The sequence below is a fragment of the Callospermophilus lateralis genome, chromosome X (assembly GCF_048772815.1).
Source record: "Callospermophilus lateralis isolate mCalLat2 chromosome X, mCalLat2.hap1, whole genome shotgun sequence".
Lineage (NCBI taxonomy): Eukaryota > Metazoa > Chordata > Mammalia > Rodentia > Sciuridae > Callospermophilus > Callospermophilus lateralis.
Window position 1 is genome coordinate 110093405 of NC_135325.1, and position 18682 is coordinate 110112086.

The following is an 18682-nucleotide window of genomic DNA, read 5'->3' on the forward strand; positions in this document are numbered from 1 at the left end:
GGGTGATCCAAGTTGACGTATTTAGAGGAAAGAAAATATCTGTGTGTGTGGTTTTCTGGGGACCAAACCAAGGATATTGCACATGTTAAAGGTGTTCTATCACTGAGCTATATCACCAAGCCCAGAAAATGCCTTTTATTCGACCATGCTCACTGGCTAGTGATTTAGTCAAAGGGTTGTTTGGGAATTATCCAGAATAAAAGTGTCCTAACTTCTTCTTTATTGAGTAATGAAACATTGTAATGAAAATGCATTGTGGGGCTGAGGTTGAGGCTCAGCGATAGAGCGCTCGCCTCACACGTGCGAGACCCTGGGTTCTATCCTCAGCACCACATAAAAATAAACAAGTGAAATAAAGGTGTTGTGTCCAACTACAACTAAAACATAAAATATAAAAAAAAGAAAATGCATGATGTCAGGAACATAGTTTTTGTTGTATTTAATATAGATAGTTTCACTCGGTTATATGTGATATTTATGCAAGGGCCATGTTGATCTTTTGTGTATCATTCCAATTTTTGTAAATGTGCTGCTGAACAAGCATAAGAACATAGTTTTGAAAGACCCATTCTGAAAAATGATTTTCTTGTGAGCCCTACATCTTTATTAACTTTATATTTCACAGATGACACAGTGTTCACTTGCACACTTTTGGGCAACATTTTTTTTTGTACTGGAGTTTGAACCTAGGGTCATGTAACCACTGAGCCACATCCCCAGCCCTTTTAATTTCTTAAATTTTGAGACAGGGTCTCACTAAGTTGCTTGGGGCCACCCTAAATGGCTGAGGCTGGCTTTAAGCTCTGGATCCTCTTGCCTCAGCCTCTGGAGCCACTAGGATTAGAGGAGAGTGCCACCACACCTGGCAGGCAGCTTCTTTTTTCAAAGGACCATTGATTTTAATTTACTTAGAGTCTCATCTTCATTTGCATGTAAAAAGCCAAAGAGGTGCTCTTTGTTTCTTTTTCTCCTGGGCTGGTATCTTTTGTCTGTCTGAGTAGTTTCTCACAAGGACTTCCTAAAGATGTCAGTTTCATCCCCTTTTGTACTACTGACTTAACACAAATTCTCGTTTTTTGATTCACAGGGACCATTTCTGGGCAAATGGCTCAACACTTGGTAAACACTGAGAATTTAGAGAATACTGATGATCTTATATAATCAGGTTCTTAAGAAGAGGACTCAGTAAATATTTATAGAATACCTCTCTTACCCAGAGGACTCTGCTAAGCACTGCTAGAGATAACAATTTACAGAGAGATACTAGATGAAAATAAGACCCCTGCCCTTCAGGGAAGCATAACAAGTAGAAAATGCATAGGATATGGCAACAGGAGACCTAAACTCCTGTCTTAAATCTGCCACTAGTAATCCCTGCAATCCTTAGGAAGTAATGTCATACTTTTCATTTTCTTTCTTCCTTCTTTAGTCTTTTTGTGTGTGTGTGTGGCACTGGGGATTGAAACCAGAGCCTCATGCAAAAAGTCTACCACTGAGCTACAACCCAAGCTTCTTAATTTCTTTATATGTAAAAGAGAAATGTAAATAAACCTACTTCAAAAGGTTAAAATGTACCTAATAAGAATAAAACAGGATAACTGAGGGTAAGTACTTGTTAACAAACCAGAAAACTGTTTGAAAAATGTAAGGAAATGTTGTTCCGGATCTAGTGAGGGGTCCTACAAGGACCAAACTGCTTTATTCTTGGAGGCGGCTGACAAGTTTAGTGAGGACAGCTCTAACTCTCCGGGACTCAGGAAGGCCCACGGCAAGGTGCTTGTAGCAGAGTGTACAGGTGTCCCGGCCTATGTGAGCTTTACGTGGTCCCTTGTAGAAAGGGCTACCTGTCGCTGGGAAGCCAGCAGAAACAACGTGGATTCGCAACACTGCAAATTGGGGACAGGAAACCTTGGCATCAGAAGTCAGTAGGCTACTTCGCTTCAAGGTGACTGACGGTTTGCGGGGGCTATCGTAGACTTGCAGTAGACCTGGAGACTCGGTGGCATTAATCCCAGTGCAAAACTGGAGCTGGAAGCAGGATCCTTCGGGATGGCAAGGACTCGCGGGACAGTTCCTGAGTTGGCTAGGAAGACACTTCACAGGTAGAGGTGGGAAGATGACTGGGCGTGGCTGTCAACGCAGCTACCGGAAGCGCATATTTCCTTTTCCGGTCGGGGTTCGGACCACAGACCCGAGACCCAAGAAATAGGAAGTTGGGGTGCGGTGTTGGGGAGGTGGAGAGACCGGGTGGGTGTCTGCTTTTTCAAGACCCCTGCTCCCCAGAGGCCTTGGAGCTTCTCTCGCCAGGCGTTTTCTTTACCTGGCCTCCCCGAGTGGCGCGCGAGTGGAGTTCCGCTCTATAGAGCGGCGGGGAGGCGTGGAGACTTTATAGTGGAACTGAGGAAAAGGAAAGTGGCCGCCACCGAAGCCCAGAGTTGACTGGAGGTAACGGAGAAACTAATCTACCCTTTGGATTCGGTTGGCGAGCCCCCGAGTGACAGCGGTCGCTCCTGCCCTTTGCAGCCTTTGGGGTTGCTGCGTGGCGGCGAGTGGGGGCGGGGATGGGACTCGGCGTCATTCAGTACGCGGTGGCTTCGTTGCCAGGCGGCAGATCCGCGGGAGAGCGGGCGGGACTTGTCATCTGCACGGCCACTTTTAATCTCCAGAAGCAATCTCTTTATACCCAATGTACAAATATAACCCAGAGATGCTGGTGAAACACACTCAGACTACTCACATGCAGAGTGCCTACTGGCATCCCTGTGGTCTGTCCAGAAGGTGCAGCAAATTGGTGGTGGGGACTGGGACAGTTGTGTCCACCACTGTACCTAGCGAAATTTCCCAATTTCCACTAGCTTATGAACATTACGCTAGAGAAGGGGCCATTTCAGCCCTAAAGACACTGGATTCTGTTGACACAAAAATCTAGGAAGTGTCTCCGTACCTCCAGAGCCAGCCTGGACAACAAGGAACCAACCATTTCTTTGAATACCCATGACATTCTGAAAAGAATTTTTTTCACTGTCACTGCTGATCAGATTGTCAATTCTATCCTCAGACTTGAGGATAGGGAGAGTCATTTCCTGAGGAACTGCAAAGTCAGGAGAAAGGTTACTCTTACTCAGATCCTCCCTGTCTATAAGAACCTTAATGCATGCATCCTTCCTTCCCTCCCTTCCTTCCAGGTCTCCCTTCGTTCCCCCTCTTTCTCTCCCTTCCATCCTCCCTCCCTCCCTCTCTTCCTACCCCCCTTTCTGTCTCTTTCTGTCTTCTACATGGCATTTGGATATATTGTAAACAAAGGCCAGCTGTAAGGTTTTTTTTTCCAGTTAAAGTAAGCACAAGAAATAAAAGACAGGTACAAATCTCCACATGCCCTTTGTAAATCTTCCAAAGAAGTGCAGCTGTTCCCAAATTTAATCTGGTTGCTTAGTGGGAGAACATTTGCTGAGCAGAATAAGGTTACTTTTTTCCTAATCATACCTCCAACCTCTGTTTTTCTATCAGTATTAATACAGTGGAATGAGAATAGCAAATGGTCCATGAAGTAAAGGCTTCAGTCTTCACAAAAAGATGAAGCAGCATAGAAGTTATTTTTGTACTGACTAGAGCCAAAAGACTGGGATGATCTGTTAAAATTTGGAAAAGCTCAAATATGCTCTAATTGAGAAGGTGTAACAGGAGGCACACAGATTAAGTTTTGGATAATTTCAAAGCTGCTTTTGGCCCAAGGGTGCCTGTTTTCTTATCCACCAACCTTTCTCAAATGGAAAGAAAAAATTAAAAAGAACAACCAAAAAGAAGGAATGGGGGAAGAAGACATTGTTTGACATTTTTCTTCTATGAACTGTGCTTAGTTTCAAAGTTGAGTAACAAAGAAGAAAAACATACCTCTTAAAGTAAGCTGTGATCATGAATGTTCTAATACTTGGCAGTTGATTTTAAAGGAGAAGGAGGGTAGGGACTTTTCATTTTTCTCTGATAATAATTAGCGATTGAATATGTGTCATGTGGCTTTCTTTTTGACATGTACTTTTTTTCTGCTCTCCCTCAAGTGCTCTTAGGAAGAAGATCTGTACATTGGTTTTGTATCAAGCCTGATGGGGCCTCAGTTGTCAGAGATGGCACCAGGGAACTGTCAGTGCCACACACAAGAATAAAACTGTTTCTAGAGCAAATGATGATGAGTGAGCTGAATGTAGATGCGTGCTTGAACCCCCACATGGGGGCTATGTTCTGGGAGACTGAAGAACCTGTGCAAGAAGGCTCCAGTCAGAGGGAGAAATACAGCCCACAAATAGAAAGCCTTCGTCCTGAGAGTGCCCGCCAGCACTTCAGGAGCTTTTGTTATCTTGAAGCACCTGGGCCACTAGAAGCTGTTAACCAACTTCAGAAATTATGCAATCAGTGGCTGAGGCCAGAGACCCACTCAAAAGAGCAGATCCTGGACCTGCTGGTGCTAGAACAGTTCCTGACCGTTCTTCCCAGGGACATCCAGAACTGGGTACAGAAGCATCATCCACAGAATGTTAGACAGGCAGTGGTCCTGGTAGAATGCTTGCAGAGAGAACCTGGTGGAACAAAGAATGAGGTGAGAAGAAAGATTCCTTATATGTGCATTAAAATAGGATAAAGGTGGATATGTGTGGGTGGGCGTTATCAGGGAATGAGATGGATGAAGTCACACTTCTCTTGTGTGGAACTGAAGTCACAGTCATGCAGCAATAGTCAGTCAATAGGTTTCAGAGTTCCTGGCAGAGTCTTTTCTGGCCTTAGAGGGAAAATGCACTTTTCCTTCTTTAGGGCCAGGATGAATTGGGGGATGGTGAGCCTAGTTTGGCATGGCCAAGGAGATAAGACTCAAGTACTTAGAAATCAAAATAAAGACAAGAAATAGTTGGGAAAGGGGAAACATTCCAAAAAGTGGATAGCATTTATAGAAACCAAAGGAGAGAAAGGGTAGCAAACAAAAATCAAAATCAAGTAACTCTGGGGAGATATCAAATTGAGGGAAGAAATGGAAAGCAAAAAAGAAAATAAAAATGGAAAGAAGAAAATGCCAATAGAGAAGTGGAGGGAATTGGGATGATGAGGGGCAGTGTCTTCTACTGGGAACACATACCTCTGTGCTGGGAAAAAGAATCCTCTCTTAGTGGGACCACGTGTGTTTGACCTGCTTGAGAGTGGAGAACCAAGGTATGTCTTTGGGAGATGACAGCACACTTCCTACACAGCACTGTACCTTGAAGGATATAGGTAGGGCAGAGTGTATTTTTGGTATCTTACTGCAACCAAATCATGTGGAGGGAGGTTGGAGCCAATCTCTTCCCTTGTTTTCCCTTTCATCTGATCTCCTTTCACCATGAAATCCTTCCTTGTCTATAAGAAGATTGAAAGGTCTGGCTGACAAGATAAATACTTGTTAATTCAACTCTTTATCTTTGGGAAAAAAATTTGAAGATTGAAATCCACTAAGGCAGGGATCCAAGTCAAAAAAGCAAGCTAATGAAGGCAGTGTGAGAACAGCCACCCCACCTAACCCCGCTAATGGCTTGAACTGTGTCTGGGTACACAGGGTAGGGACTCTTGGCATGAAGGAGGGGAAACTGGAAGTAGGTACAGCTTTTTTCATTTTATCTTAATTTTCTTAGATTCTGTGTATACTTCTTCATAAGAACATAGTAACACATTTTCTCTTCATCCTCTGTATTACTTCCTTTAATATAGCACACTCCCCAAATCTGTGCTCTCTCTATTCTAGTGCCTTCCTCCTCCTCTACCACCAAACTCAAAGTGAGTTCTGTGCTAATGAGGATGGGGATTATTTCTAGGTCACAGCCCATGAGCTGGGAAAGGAGACAGTGCTCTTGGGAGGAACAGCAATGGCCCCAGGCTTCAGGTGGAAGCCAGCAGAGCCCCAGGCAATGGGTGTGTTCCAGAAAGAATGTTGCAATATATACCAGGTACTTCAAGAACTGCTGGGCTGGCATACTCACAAAGAAACCCAGCCTGTATATAAAAGAGGTGAGGTGCTTCATAATAATTATTTTCTTCTGGGAGCTGTGATAGTAATTGGTTTAGCTAGAATTTGTGGGAATTTTCCAGGTGCCCAGCTGTGCCTTGCCAGTTATATTGTTTCCCAGGTGGGAGTGCAAAAGGTGGGTGAAGGTGGGAATAGGCCTGAGGTGCAGAAATTTCCAAACCACAGAGCTCTCATATTCACACCACAGTCTATACTCTTTAGAAATCTGAGAAGAAAGAAGATGATGAAACAGGGACAAGTGGGACCATTATACCCTTATAAGTTGCAGGAGAAATTGGGATCCAAAATGGGCTGTCAAGAGTTAGAATGTGAAGAAAATGACACACCAAGAAAGAAATAAAAATCTCCAACGTTTCCTACTGTACACCAGGGGACCTGAGTACTTTGTATTCAAATGCCTCTAATTCTTGCTCAGTTAGGTGAACAATTTGTTTTATAAGATTTAATCTAGGGCTGGGGTTGTGGCTTAGCAGTAGAGTACTTGCCTAGCATGTGTGAGGTGCTGGGTTCCATCCTCAGCACCACATAAAAATAAATAAAAAATAAAGGTATTGTGTCCAACTACAACTAAAAAAATATTTTAAAAGATTTAATTTACTTACTAGATTACCTTTTATTAATTTATCCCATGAAATCTGGAGAAACAGTTATCTGAGGAACTGGTTCTATGAAGGGTGGATATCTGATTGCTATTTCCCATGAGATGACAACTCTGGACATCACACACAATGCTTCTCACAGTGATCCATCTTTCTTGAAAGTGTCCCAACATTCTATATTTTAGAATCAGCTCATGATGTTTGTAAACAGGAAAGAGAGAAATTTTCTCTGGCTCTTTTCCACCCACAGCTGTGCATATTCCACAGATTTTAGCCCTTTCTGAGCAGAAAAGCATCAAAGACTGGAAGATGGCATCAGAGCTCATCTGGCCTGAGTCCCAGGTGAGCTGCACTTTCCAGCTTTCTCAGGCAGACTCATCTCACTTTTCCTGCTGCCTACAACCCATTAACCTAAGGTATTCCCAGCAGGTATTCTGCAGTGTGTTAGCCCCAAATGTTCTCCAGGTAACTAGGCTTGGCACAATGGGAATGGGAATTGGGTATCTCACAGGCTGTTTATGGATCTGCTTGGCTCCTTCCTTTCTGCCATCTCACTCCCACCACCTCCTAAATCTTGTACTGCTAACTTCTTCAGCACCTGCCCTACCATGTAATTCAGAGATGGGTAGTAGGACAGCTTCTCCAGTGGCAAGTATTCAACCAAGTATTCAACTCTCTTCTTTAGAGTTTGTTGACATTTGAAGATGTGGCTGTGTATTTTTCTGAGGAAGAATGGCAATTATTGGACCCTTCTCAGAAGACCCTCTACAATGATGTCATGCAGGATAACTATGAGACTGTCATCTCTCTAGGTAAAGATTTTTTTCCCTTTGTACACAAATTGAAAAATATGTACTCAGTTTTTGGAAACTGCATCCCTGTGAGAGAGCCCCTTGTTCCAACACCTTATTTTTTGAATTTGATGGTGTGGGAGAAAGGCACTTCCGTATTCTTTTTTTGTTCTTTAGTTGTAGATGGACACAGTAAGTTTACTTTATTTTTGTGTGGTGCTGAGGATAGAACCCAGTGCCTCATGTGTGCCATTGAGCACTCTACCACTGAACCACAACCCCCAGCCCAAGGCACTTCCGTATTCTAAGTAGAATTATTGATCTGTTGATAATGCCCTTACCCCATAAACCATATCATCCCCTTCTTAGTGATGGGCATCACTATTTATTCAACTGCTCAGGCCAGAAACCTCTCGGTCACACTTTTTTAAAAGTTTTTTTTTATAGTTATAGATGAATAGAATGCCTTTATTTTATTTGTTTATTTTTTTATGTGGTGCTGACAATCGAACCCAGTGCCTTATGCATGCTAGGCAAGCACTCTGCCACTGAGCCACAACCCCAGTCCCTCTTAGTCACTCTTTACTCCAGTCTTTCTGTTATATTCTACTGCCAATCAAGCAGCAAGTCCTCTTTGCTCTGTCTTCAAATGTATCCTGAATCCAACCATGTCTCACACTCTTCCACTCTTACCACCCTAGTTGGAGCCACTGTCACCTCTAACCAAGTCTACCTTCAATAACACTAGATTCCTATTCCCCACATCATTTGCCTCTGTCTCCCTTAGGTTAAGTTCCTAGTTTCCTCATTGCATTTCTACCCACATCCATAGTAGAATGTAAAGATGATATTGGATCCAAAATTCTGCCCACTTAAACATTTGAAATAAAAAAGTTATAAAAAAAGAGTTATTCACTCTCCCTGAAAATAGGAATTAAGGTGGCAGTTCATGACCTCAAGGTTTTATTCTCAGAATATTATTGAATTTTAAAGTGATCTATTTAAAGCAAGAAGAACCATAGATCCAAGTTCTCCAAGAGTACAAGGAAAGTCATGGAGCATTTCCCACAGGTAAGTATATTCATCGGAAGAAGAGGAATATTCTTTGGTAGGAACTTTATAGGGGTTTAATATCTTAAGATTCTGCTCTTATATTTTTCATTGAAATTTTTATTGTAGTCATTTTAGATTCACATGCAGGTTTAAAATATAATATAAAAGAGAATCTGTGTACACATTACTCAGTGTCTGCAATGATAACTTTTGCAAAAGTATATCACAATCAGACTATTGCTATTGATGTGACCTACTGATCTTAAGCAGATTTCCCAAATTTTACTTGAATTGTTGTATGTGTCTATTATTTCTGTACAGTTTTATCACGTGTAGATTTATGTATTCACCACTATATTCTCAACCATACTGGGTAGTTCCCTTACCATAAACATCTCTCCTATTGCCCTTGCATAATCATATATACTTCCATCCCATTCCCCACTAATCCATTCCAACTGTTAATCTGCGAACATTCCTAACATTTTGGCCATTTGAAAAATCTTATATGAATGGAATCATGAAGTATGTGGTTTTGGGGGATTAGATTTTTTCATTTAGAATAATTCCCTAGAAATTCGTCTAAATTATTAACATGTCTCAATGGCTCATTTCTCTTTAACCACTGAGTAGCATTCCACACAACTATCTTATATAGGTTTTTCTGCAGAGTGTTCATTTATCTGGGACATATGCTTCAAGGGTAGAATCACTGTTTCATATGGTAATTACATGTTTAAATTTCTAAGAAACTGCCAAACTGTTTTCCTCAGTGTCTGTACCATTTTACATTTCTACCAACAATATATGAGTAATCCAGTTTCTCTCTACATCCTTGCCAGTGTTTAGTCTCAATATTTTTTAAAATTTTAGTCATTCTGATGTGTGTCGTGGTATCTCACAGTGGTTTTGATTTGTGTTTCCCTAATGGCTGATGATGTTTGTTTGATATCTTTTCATGTGCTTATTTGTCATCTCTTTATGTACTCTTCAGTGCAATGTCTTTTGGCCATATTTTAGATGGGTTGTTTATTAACTGTTGACTTTGGGGAGTTCTTTATGTAGTGTAGATTCTAATGTTTGTCAGATCAATGATTTGCAATTATTTTATCCCAATCTATATATTGTCTTTATCCTCTCCCATGGGTTTCCACTCAGTAAAATTTTTAATTTTGATGAGGACCAATTTTTCCTATTATAGATTGTTTTTGGTATCAAGTCTAGAATTCTGACTAGCTTATCCCTAGATACCCATGATTTCCTCCTAAAACTTTAATAATGTTATATTTTACATTTAACTCCATGATCTATTTTTGAGTTAGTTCTTCTTGTTTTTTTTTTTTTTTTGGTACTGGGGATTGAACCCAGGGGCGCTTAACCACTGAGCCACATCACCAGCCCTTTTATATTTTATTTAGAGACAGGGTCTCTCTGAGTTACTTAGGGCCTCATTAAGTTGCTAAGGCTGGCTGTGAACTCTTGATCCTCCTGCCTCAGCCTCCCTAGACACTGGGATTACAGATGTGTGCACCACCACGTCCGGCCTTGAGTTAGTTTTGTATGAAGTGTGAGCTTTAGGTTGAGGCTCATTTTAATTTTTCTTCTTGCCAATGGAGGTCTAATTACTTCAGCATCATTTGTCGAAAATGCTGTCCTTCCTCCATTGAATTGCCTGGCATGTTTATGTTCATTCTATTCTACTGAGCTCTGTATCTGTCCTTCTGCAAATATTGCACTCTCTTGATTACTGTAGCTGTATTGTAAGCCTTAATATCTATCCAGCAAAGTGATTTGTCCTACTTATTTCTTCATCAAGATTCTCTTACCTATTGTAGGACCTTTGCCTTTACATGCAAATTACAGAGTAAGTTGAACTGTGTCTGAAGTAAATTGTGTTTTGCCAGAAATTACATTAAATGTAATATTAGTTTGAAAAGGATTGTCATGTTTATTGTGTTGATTCTCCCAATCCATGAACACAGTATATCTCTATTTATTTAAGTCTTTGATTTCTTTCCTCACTTTTTTTATATTTTTCAGTGTATAGATATTCTGCATGTTAAGTGCATGCATAAGTTTTTTCACTTTCATGGAACAATTCCTTTTATTTTCTTGCTTATTGCATTAGCTTCAACTTTCTGGTACTATGTTGAATTAGAGTGGCAAGAGAAACATCTTGCCTTGTTTCCAATTTAGCATGAAAACATTCAGTCTTTCACCATGACCTAAGATATTAGCACTGTTTTTTTGTTGTTGATATTCTTTATCAAGTTGATATAATTCCTAATTTTACCACTGTTTTCATCATGAATGGATGTGGCATTTTGTCAGATGCTTTTTCTGTGTCAGTTGATAGGTACATATGATCTTTCTTCTTTAGTTTGTTGAAATGGTGGATTATGTGGATTGATTTTCATATGTTGAACCAGATTTGCATACCTGCAATAAATCCGGCTTTGTCATGGTATATAAATCTCATAACTTAACTGCAATCTCATTTACTTCCTGCATTCAGTTAGTCAGTATTTGTTGACAATTTTGTGTTTAAGTTCATGGGAAATGTGATTCTCTAGTTTCCTTTTTTACTACTGTCTTTGTATGTTTATAGTATCAATGTGATACTCGTCTTATAAAATGAGTTGGGTAGTATTTCCTCCTCTTTTTTGGAAGAGATCACATAAAATAGTTAATTCTTAGAGTGTTTGGTAGAATCCTCCAATGACACCATATGTACTTGGAGATTTTTTGAGGGGAGGACTTTTAAATTGTGAGCTCCATTTTTCTTTAATGGTCAGAGTACCATTCGGGATCTATTTCATATTGTTTGAATCCTGGTATTTGTAGTTTTTAGAAATTAGTTCATTTTAACCAACTTAAAATTCATGAGTGTAAAATTCATAGAATTCCCTTACCTTCTTATTTACAGAGTATGTAGTAATACACTATTTCATTCAAGATATTGGTGATTTGTGTCTTCTCTTTCTTTTTGTCAGTCTTGATAGAGGTTTACCAGCTATTTTTTTTTAAGAATGGGCTTGCTTTTTGTTTTATTTTGGTTTCTGTCCTTTATTATTTTCCCTTTCATCCTGCTTTGAGTTTATTTTACTTTTAGTTCTTTGAGGTAGGAACTTAGATTATCGAGTTGAGATACATTTTTTTTTGTACTGGGGATTGAACCCAGGAGTTCTTTACCACTGAGTTACAATCCCAACCTTTTTTATTTTGAAACAGGGTCTTACTAAGTTGCCCAGACTGGCCTCAAATTTGCAGTCTTCCTGCCTCATCCTTTCGAGTCACTGGGATCACAGGCATGTACCACTGTGCCTGGCCACCTTTCCTATTTTCTATTATGAGCACTTATGGATACAACTTTCTTCTGATCATTTCTTTAACTAAAATTAATGTATTTTGATATATTTTAATTTCATTTTTATTTAACGTTCAGTATTCAAAAATTTCCTTTTGAGCCTTTCTCTTTGGACCATGGATTGTTTAGAAGTGTATTTCATTTCCATATGTTTTAAATTTTCCTATTGCTTTTCTAGTTTGATGACATTTTTTTCATGTTTCCCTTTCTTATAGGTTGTGATTTTTTTTGTTCTTGGCCTGATGTGTGATTATTTATTATATACAGATAATTTTGTGTATTAGGATAGAAGAGTCTGGTTCCTATTTAAATATTTTAGCAGGCAGTCACTGGGTTTTACTTTAGCACACAGGTTCTTTCTTACTTTTATGAGGTATGTTTCCAATAAAGTTGCATTAGCTTCAACTTTCTGGTACTATGTTGAATTAGAGTGGCAAGAGAAACATCTTTGACTTGTTTCCAATTTAGCATGAAAACATTCAGTCTTTCACCATGACCTAAGATATTAGCACTTTTAATTTTCTGAGCCTTTATGATGTTAATTGGTCTCATTGGTTTATGTGGTACTGTTGGGGCTCCCATGGATCCTAGCTATTGCTGACTGAGGGTGTGGAAGACATTTTCCTTGAGCAGGATATCTCCTAGTGGGGAAGAGGAGACTCAAACTCATGGGGATGAAGAGGCTTCCTAGGCTAGGTGGCTGGTGGCTTGGTCCCTTTTGCCAGTTCTGCCTCTTCACATATCTTCTGTTGAAGGGAGGGAGTCTCATGTGGATGAAATTTAAAAAGCTTCTGTTCCTTTCCCTTGATAGGGCTGGGTCTCTTTTGCCAATCCTGTCCATTCACCTTGGAATCTCTCACTGAGGTTGGGGAAAGACTCTACCCCAGCATGGAAGGCAGTTATCTGTCTTGGCTGCTTACTATGGATAAATTCCAGGCTAATCCTCTTGGCCAATTTTGTCTTGTTTCTCTGATGTTGTAAGAAGGATTTCCATTCAGGCAACTTTCTATTGATATTATGAGGATTAGAAAGCCCTGGATCTGAGTAACTTTCTTCTGCTGGGATATAAGACACCCTACTATGCTATTCTTCTCTCCCTGGACTCCAAACCAGTTTGCCTTCTTCTTAACACTTTTTTAAATTGGTGTATTATAATTATATATGATAGTGGGATTCATTATGCCATATGTGTACATACACATAACATAATTTGATCAGTCTCATTCCTCATTGTCATCCCTTCCCACCTTTTCCTTCCCTGGATCCATTTGCTCTACTCTACTTATTATTATTTTAATTAGTGTGCTATAATTATATTATTATGTTACCTATAAGTGAGGAATTCACTGTGGTATATTCATACATGGACACAGCATAATTTGGTAGATTTTATTCCCCAGTATTTTCCTGTTCCCTTCTTAATACGTTTTAGAATTCTCTTTTGGTTGTTTCTTGCATTATTTAATGGGTTTGTTGTTTGCAGGGAGGATTGGGGAGAAATGGATCTGTATAATTTTGTTCAGACTGGACCAGAAATCACTTGTTTCTGTACATCTTAATAGCAATCATCATTGACTTTTCTCTCCAATCCTGTAGTTTTTGCTCTGGGAAGCAGATGGCTGATTCTTCTATTTATTCTAACAGGGTTAAAGCTCAAAAATGGCACTGGAAATGATCAGCTTAAATCTGTTTCTCCATCAGAAATACAAGCACCAGGATGCAAAGTATCAAAGAAGACCAGAGTGAAAGTTGTCCAGAAAACAATGGGCAAGGAAAATCATGATGATATATACAGGGTACAGAAACAGGGTCGAGCTTTACCAAGGAAGAAAAGAAAGAAACTTTCAACTTGCAAACAAGAGCTTCCAAAACATATGGATCTTCACAGGAAAGGATACACAGGAGAGAAACCTTTTAAATGTCAGGAATGTGGGAAAAGCTTCAGAGTTAGCTCTGATCTTATTAAGCACCAGAGAATTCACACTGAAGAGAAGCCCTATAAATGTCAACAATGTGATAGGAGGTTTAGATGGAGTTCAGATCTCAATAAGCACTTCATGGCACATCAAGGAATAAAACCATATAGATGTTCATGGTGTGGGAAAAGCTTCAGTCACAACACAAATCTACACACACACCAACGAATTCACACAGGAGAGAAGCCTTTTAAGTGTCAAGAATGTGGAAAAAGATTTATTCAGAACTCTCACCTTATTAAACACCAGAGAACTCACACAGGTGAGCAGCCTTATACTTGTAGCATGTGCAGGAGAAACTTTAGCAGACGTTCCAGCCTTCTTAGACACCAAAAACTCCATAGGAGTAGGGAAGCATGTTCAGTGTCTCCAGTCTGAAAAAAAGTGACTATATGGAATAACAGAAATGATAAAGGAATACAAAATTATGAGACATCCAATGATAGGAAACCAATTATCAACAGAAAATTTGGGAGAGGTTTATATTCTGCATCACAGAAAGGAATCTAAGCTATCTCTGTTATTCAGCATTGCATCTTCAGTGCCTAGCACAAGACTGGTACATAATGAGTACATTATAAATAAAAGATTGAAAATATAGGTATCAGATAGCTATGCATCAATAGCTATGCATTTATCTAATTATACAGAGCTTATTCACTCTCAATGACAAAGTCTTTAGCTATCAAGTGTTCAGCATGCTGGTCACAAGTCCTACTGTCATTCTTCATTCTTTCTCAGGAGAAATGGAAAATAAGAGTATTCTAGGCCTCCTGAAGGTAACTCAGAGAGGAATTCTGAACTATGGACAGTTTATAGTTGTGATTCTGTCTCCATGGACAACCAAGCCTAGGTTTCAGGAGAACTTCAATAGTTTTTTATTTTAAGGAGAACTTTGTAACAGCAAGAGAGGATTCAGTGCTTGTCCTGGGTAAAGTGCTTCTGTTCTAATTGTCTTTTTCCAGAGTCTCCACCACTGCAATGTCTTTTGTTATTGAATTCCAAGCAACAAGGAAAGGCCTGAAGGCCAAAACAGATCTAGGGTCCTTATAAGCACTTGAACTCTACTTTTGCCTTTCAGCACAGTCATATAGACTGAAGTGATGATAGAGGCAGTATGGGCCCTCATCCAAATATCTGTCTATTTTTATAAAGAATAGAGCAGTGGTTAATTGATTTTTTGGTTTTGATCATGTACTCTGGAGGTTTTCATATTGTTCTAGGGCCTAATTGAAGTTTCATTTTTATAGCTTACGCAGCCTTAACTCTATACACTTGAATGTTATACAGGAAGGTCTGAGCATTATTTTACTGATAATGGCAAGGAGAGTCTGTAGCCTCTCTACCTTGGTGCACATCTGATACCAGGAGGGAACATCCAGAAATATCCAAGAAAAGTAAGTTGTGTGGCTTAGAGTTATGGTACCAGTCAGAGCCAGGCTAGATGCAAACTGTTTTCTGATGTAGTTTTTCCTTTTTCTCCACTGGTTTAAGTGATTATCTCATAACAGAATATAATGTGAAGGCTGAGGATGTAGATGAGTAAGTAGTACAGAGTTGCCTAGTATGCTCAAGGCCCTGGATTTAATATCCAGTACTTCCCCCCACAAAATAACAAAAAAGAAAATGTGATATCAAAGGAAATGGAATACATGGATTTTTATCTGTGTCAGAGCCTGGTTTGTGATGTTGGCCAAGGCTCCAGTTTATTTAGTATTTCTCCCCTTCCCCAGTACTGGGGATTGGACAAAGGGACAGTATTCCACTGGGGTACATCCACAGTACTTTCTGTTTTCTTCTTGAGACATCATCCCACTAAGTTACCCACACTGGCCTCAAACTTGGCACTCTACCACTGAGCTACATCCCCAGCCCTCCACTCTCTGTGTGAATTCATGTCTGCATCCTGGATAGCTGTTATCACATCACCATTCAAAGGACTGGGTCACACTAAGTTGTCCAGGCTGGCCTCCTGCCTTAGCATCCTGTGTTTTGTTTGCCACCATGCCCAACCTTTATTTAGAATTTCATGCAATTTTACTTTCTAATAAAAATTAAATGTTTCATATGAAATTTAAACATTAACAAAAGCTCCTTTTATATCAAACTACCCAGAAATGACCAACATTGACTTCTTTGAAATAGATGCTTTCACATTTTTTTCCTGCAAGAGACCTTTCTTAGTCTTTTTCCAGATTACAAAATAGGGATGAAAATTTATACCTCTCAGGGTTCCTGTGAGGATTAAATGAGACATACATGAAAGCATGCCTAATGAACACAACAGATGTTCCGTAAACATTTGGAACATTCTTCATTCATCTCTCACTTAGTTATTTAGAAAAGAAAATAAACTTGGTCTGCTTTTCCAGCTTTTAAGTGTGCTTAATAAGTGTTCCATTGTTTTCAGTTTTTTTAGGTCTGTTAGTGATAGAAGGGTCATTTCTGGCACATGGCATTCCCTTCTAGAGATGTTCTTCTCTAGTTAACATTAAATAATAAGCTAATGTCTCATTTCAGCTAGATACACTGCTCATGAGTAACAGAACCAAAATGTAATAGAAACTCTCAACTTGAGATGCCTGAAAATGAAGGGGAGGTGATGGTAAGGGGTGGAAATTTTGTGGCAGTATTTATGCCATTAGGTGCATCCTCAAACTAATTGTACTTGAAATGAAAAAGGAAAGAGGTGACTTCATAAAATTACCACTAAAAAGAATGAAAGAGCTAAACCAAGAGGAGGAAGTGATCTGAAAGGGAAGGATCCCATTATATTTCTAAAAGCTTGGAGACTGTCCCTTGTAGAACTAACTGAACTTATACCCTTTGAACTAAGAAGGGGAAATTCAACTTCCTGCAGAGGGCTGCACTCTCTGTGTGAACCCATGTCTGCATCCTGGATAGCTGTTACCACATCACCATTCAAAGGACATTCATTTATCAATGTAGCTTTTAGAAAAAGGATTAACTCAAAAATTCAAGGAAGCACTCAGTCAGTGGAGCCAGCAGGTAACAAGTCCCCAAAAGTGGGTCAGCAAGAGGGCACTCTGTTTCCATAAGCTGCTGGCCCCAGTTATAATACTTATTAGCTTCAAAGTTCATCTTACAGGTCCTATGTACACTGGCACCATTCCCAGGAGGGGGGGGGGGTCACAAGCAAGTAACATGTGAGTCCTGTTTAAGAGATCAGTTATTTAAGGAAAGTGACAGAAAATGATTGCCTTTAGATGTGTCTGGGGAGAAACAGAGAAATGAGGTCATCATCATTTGAATACAAGGGCTGCAGGAAGAAGCACATTCTCATCCCAAATTTGTGAAACACAATTTTAGAAGTCAGAGATCCTGGCCAACTCATCAATATCCATTATTCCCTTTCAGCCCTTTGACAGTCTTCCAGGCCCCATTTCCCACTCATCTTTCACTCTCTCATGCAGCCTTCACCATCTCAGCAAAAGGAGGAAAGTCCCATATCTGTGGAGAAATGGACAATAAGGAATGAAATGGCAGGATGGGATAAAGGGAGAGATGTCATTCTACCTCATACCTGCCTACTACCTCCCCAGCATATGGCTGAGACATGAACTCCATGGCCTTTCTGAAGACACAGTGGAAAGACAGCATGCAAAAGCTCAGGGACTGGAAAAGTGCACAGTATTCATTTAGGGGACAGAATAAAGAAGTGTTTGCTCCGACCCCAAATCCCACAGGAGATCCCACAGTTCACAGACAAAACTGAGGAGACAGGAGCTCACCTGAACCAGGTGTGAACCAGTCTCTGTGCTCCTGGAGAAGATGGGCTGAACAAAGAGAGGATGGGAAAGCAGAGAACAGCAATTCTTTTCCACTCAGGTGTACATTTGTAAGGCCTGAGATTGGAAGTCAAGGGTTTAGGGAGCAGAATGTCAGTGCGTGCTGTGGCTGGCGCATAAGAACATATCTGTGGGTTGAGGCCAGCTCATACCAGATCCAGGTCTTCACCTTCCCCTTCCCCGCAGATAGTGACATGACTTCTGCCCATGGGCTTGTTTGGGTCACTTCCAGCACCCGCCCCCCGCCTCCTCCTCTTCTTCCTTCACTTCCCAGTTCCCTCTGCCATAGTCCAAGCCTACTCCTGCCACTTTGCCAATACCATTTCCATTAAACAGGAAAGGATGAGGTGCCAGGGACAGGACCATGAGTGCTACTGTGTTCTGCTGTTTTTCCCAGGGGAATTGGCATAAGAAATGACAGTGGATAGGCATGGCTGGGGAGAGAAGAAGGAACAAGATGGAGTCATGATCTAGTTTTTCCTTAACAGATTTAAATGCATTCCTTGCTACCTCCTCTCTTTATTCCTTGAAAACCAAGAAATGGCAGGCAGGTGGGCATGATGATGACGTGGGGAGGAAGTTGCTTCTAATTTGAAGGCTCCCTATAAAAGTCCTATCCCTGGATCAGCAGTGGTTCATAGTCACTCCTCCTGAGCACTCTCCTTCTTTGCCTTCCTTTTCTTCCTCTGTGCCCCCTGTTCCTTAAAACCATTGTGGGTTCAGACTAGGGACATAGCTATGGAAGAAGGAACAATGGGATAACTCTCCCAAGATCAATGATCATGAGTATATGAGGGGAGAGGGAAGGAACCGTGGTTGAGGGCTGCATAGGGACCATGTTTTCTCAGATTTTAGCAGGGAAAGTAGAGAGGGAAGGAGGCAAGGCCAGCTTCTGGAAGTGAGTTGTGCTCCAGGGCTGGGATTTAGGGAGGTAGTGGAGATGAAGATCTAGGCAACACCAAGAAGGGTTTTCTTATCTTTCTTCTCAGGCTCTAGATATCTCCATATGAGACTTGGAATTGCAGAGAATCAAGTGGAAATTAA

At 40.4% G+C, this 18682-nt stretch overlaps 2 protein-coding genes and 1 non-coding gene across 5 annotated transcripts in view; 2 read left to right on the forward strand and 1 right to left on the reverse strand.

Annotated features, from left to right (window-relative positions):
• Positions 1 to 440: 440 nt before the first annotated feature.
• LOC143639554 (U6 spliceosomal RNA) lies at positions 441 to 544 on the reverse strand. Its single transcript, XR_013154708.1, has one exon. It is a non-coding gene; the product is annotated as a U6 spliceosomal RNA (small nuclear RNA).
• Positions 545 to 2185: 1641 nt separating this feature from the next.
• Positions 2186 to 15947, forward strand: Znf75d (zinc finger protein 75D). Of its 3 annotated transcripts, XM_077106859.1 has the most exons (6): positions 2186 to 2445; positions 4056 to 4591; positions 5832 to 6024; positions 6893 to 6984; positions 7328 to 7454; positions 13498 to 15947. In XM_077106859.1, the coding sequence occupies exons 2-6, from the start codon at positions 4178 to 4180 to the stop codon at positions 14205 to 14207; spliced, it is 1536 nt and encodes a 511-aa protein (XP_076962974.1). In that variant the 5' UTR covers positions 2186 to 2445; positions 4056 to 4177; the 3' UTR covers positions 14208 to 15947. The 3 variants fall into 3 exon arrangements, with proteins under 3 accessions (XP_076962974.1, XP_076962975.1, XP_076962976.1); XM_077106861.1 differs by lacking the exon at positions 2186 to 2445 and having other exon boundaries at positions 4510 to 4591; positions 6910 to 6984; XM_077106860.1 differs by lacking the exons at positions 5832 to 6024; positions 6893 to 6984.
• A 767-nt stretch (positions 15948 to 16714) lies between these two features.
• LOC143387138 (uncharacterized) overlaps positions 16715 to 18682 on the forward strand; it is a 3250-nt gene continuing 1282 nt past the window's right edge. The window contains exon 1 of the mRNA XM_077106509.1: positions 16715 to 16838. Within this exon, the coding sequence (XP_076962624.1) occupies positions 16715 to 16838 (124 nt within the window). The remainder of the gene's footprint in view (positions 16839 to 18682) is intronic.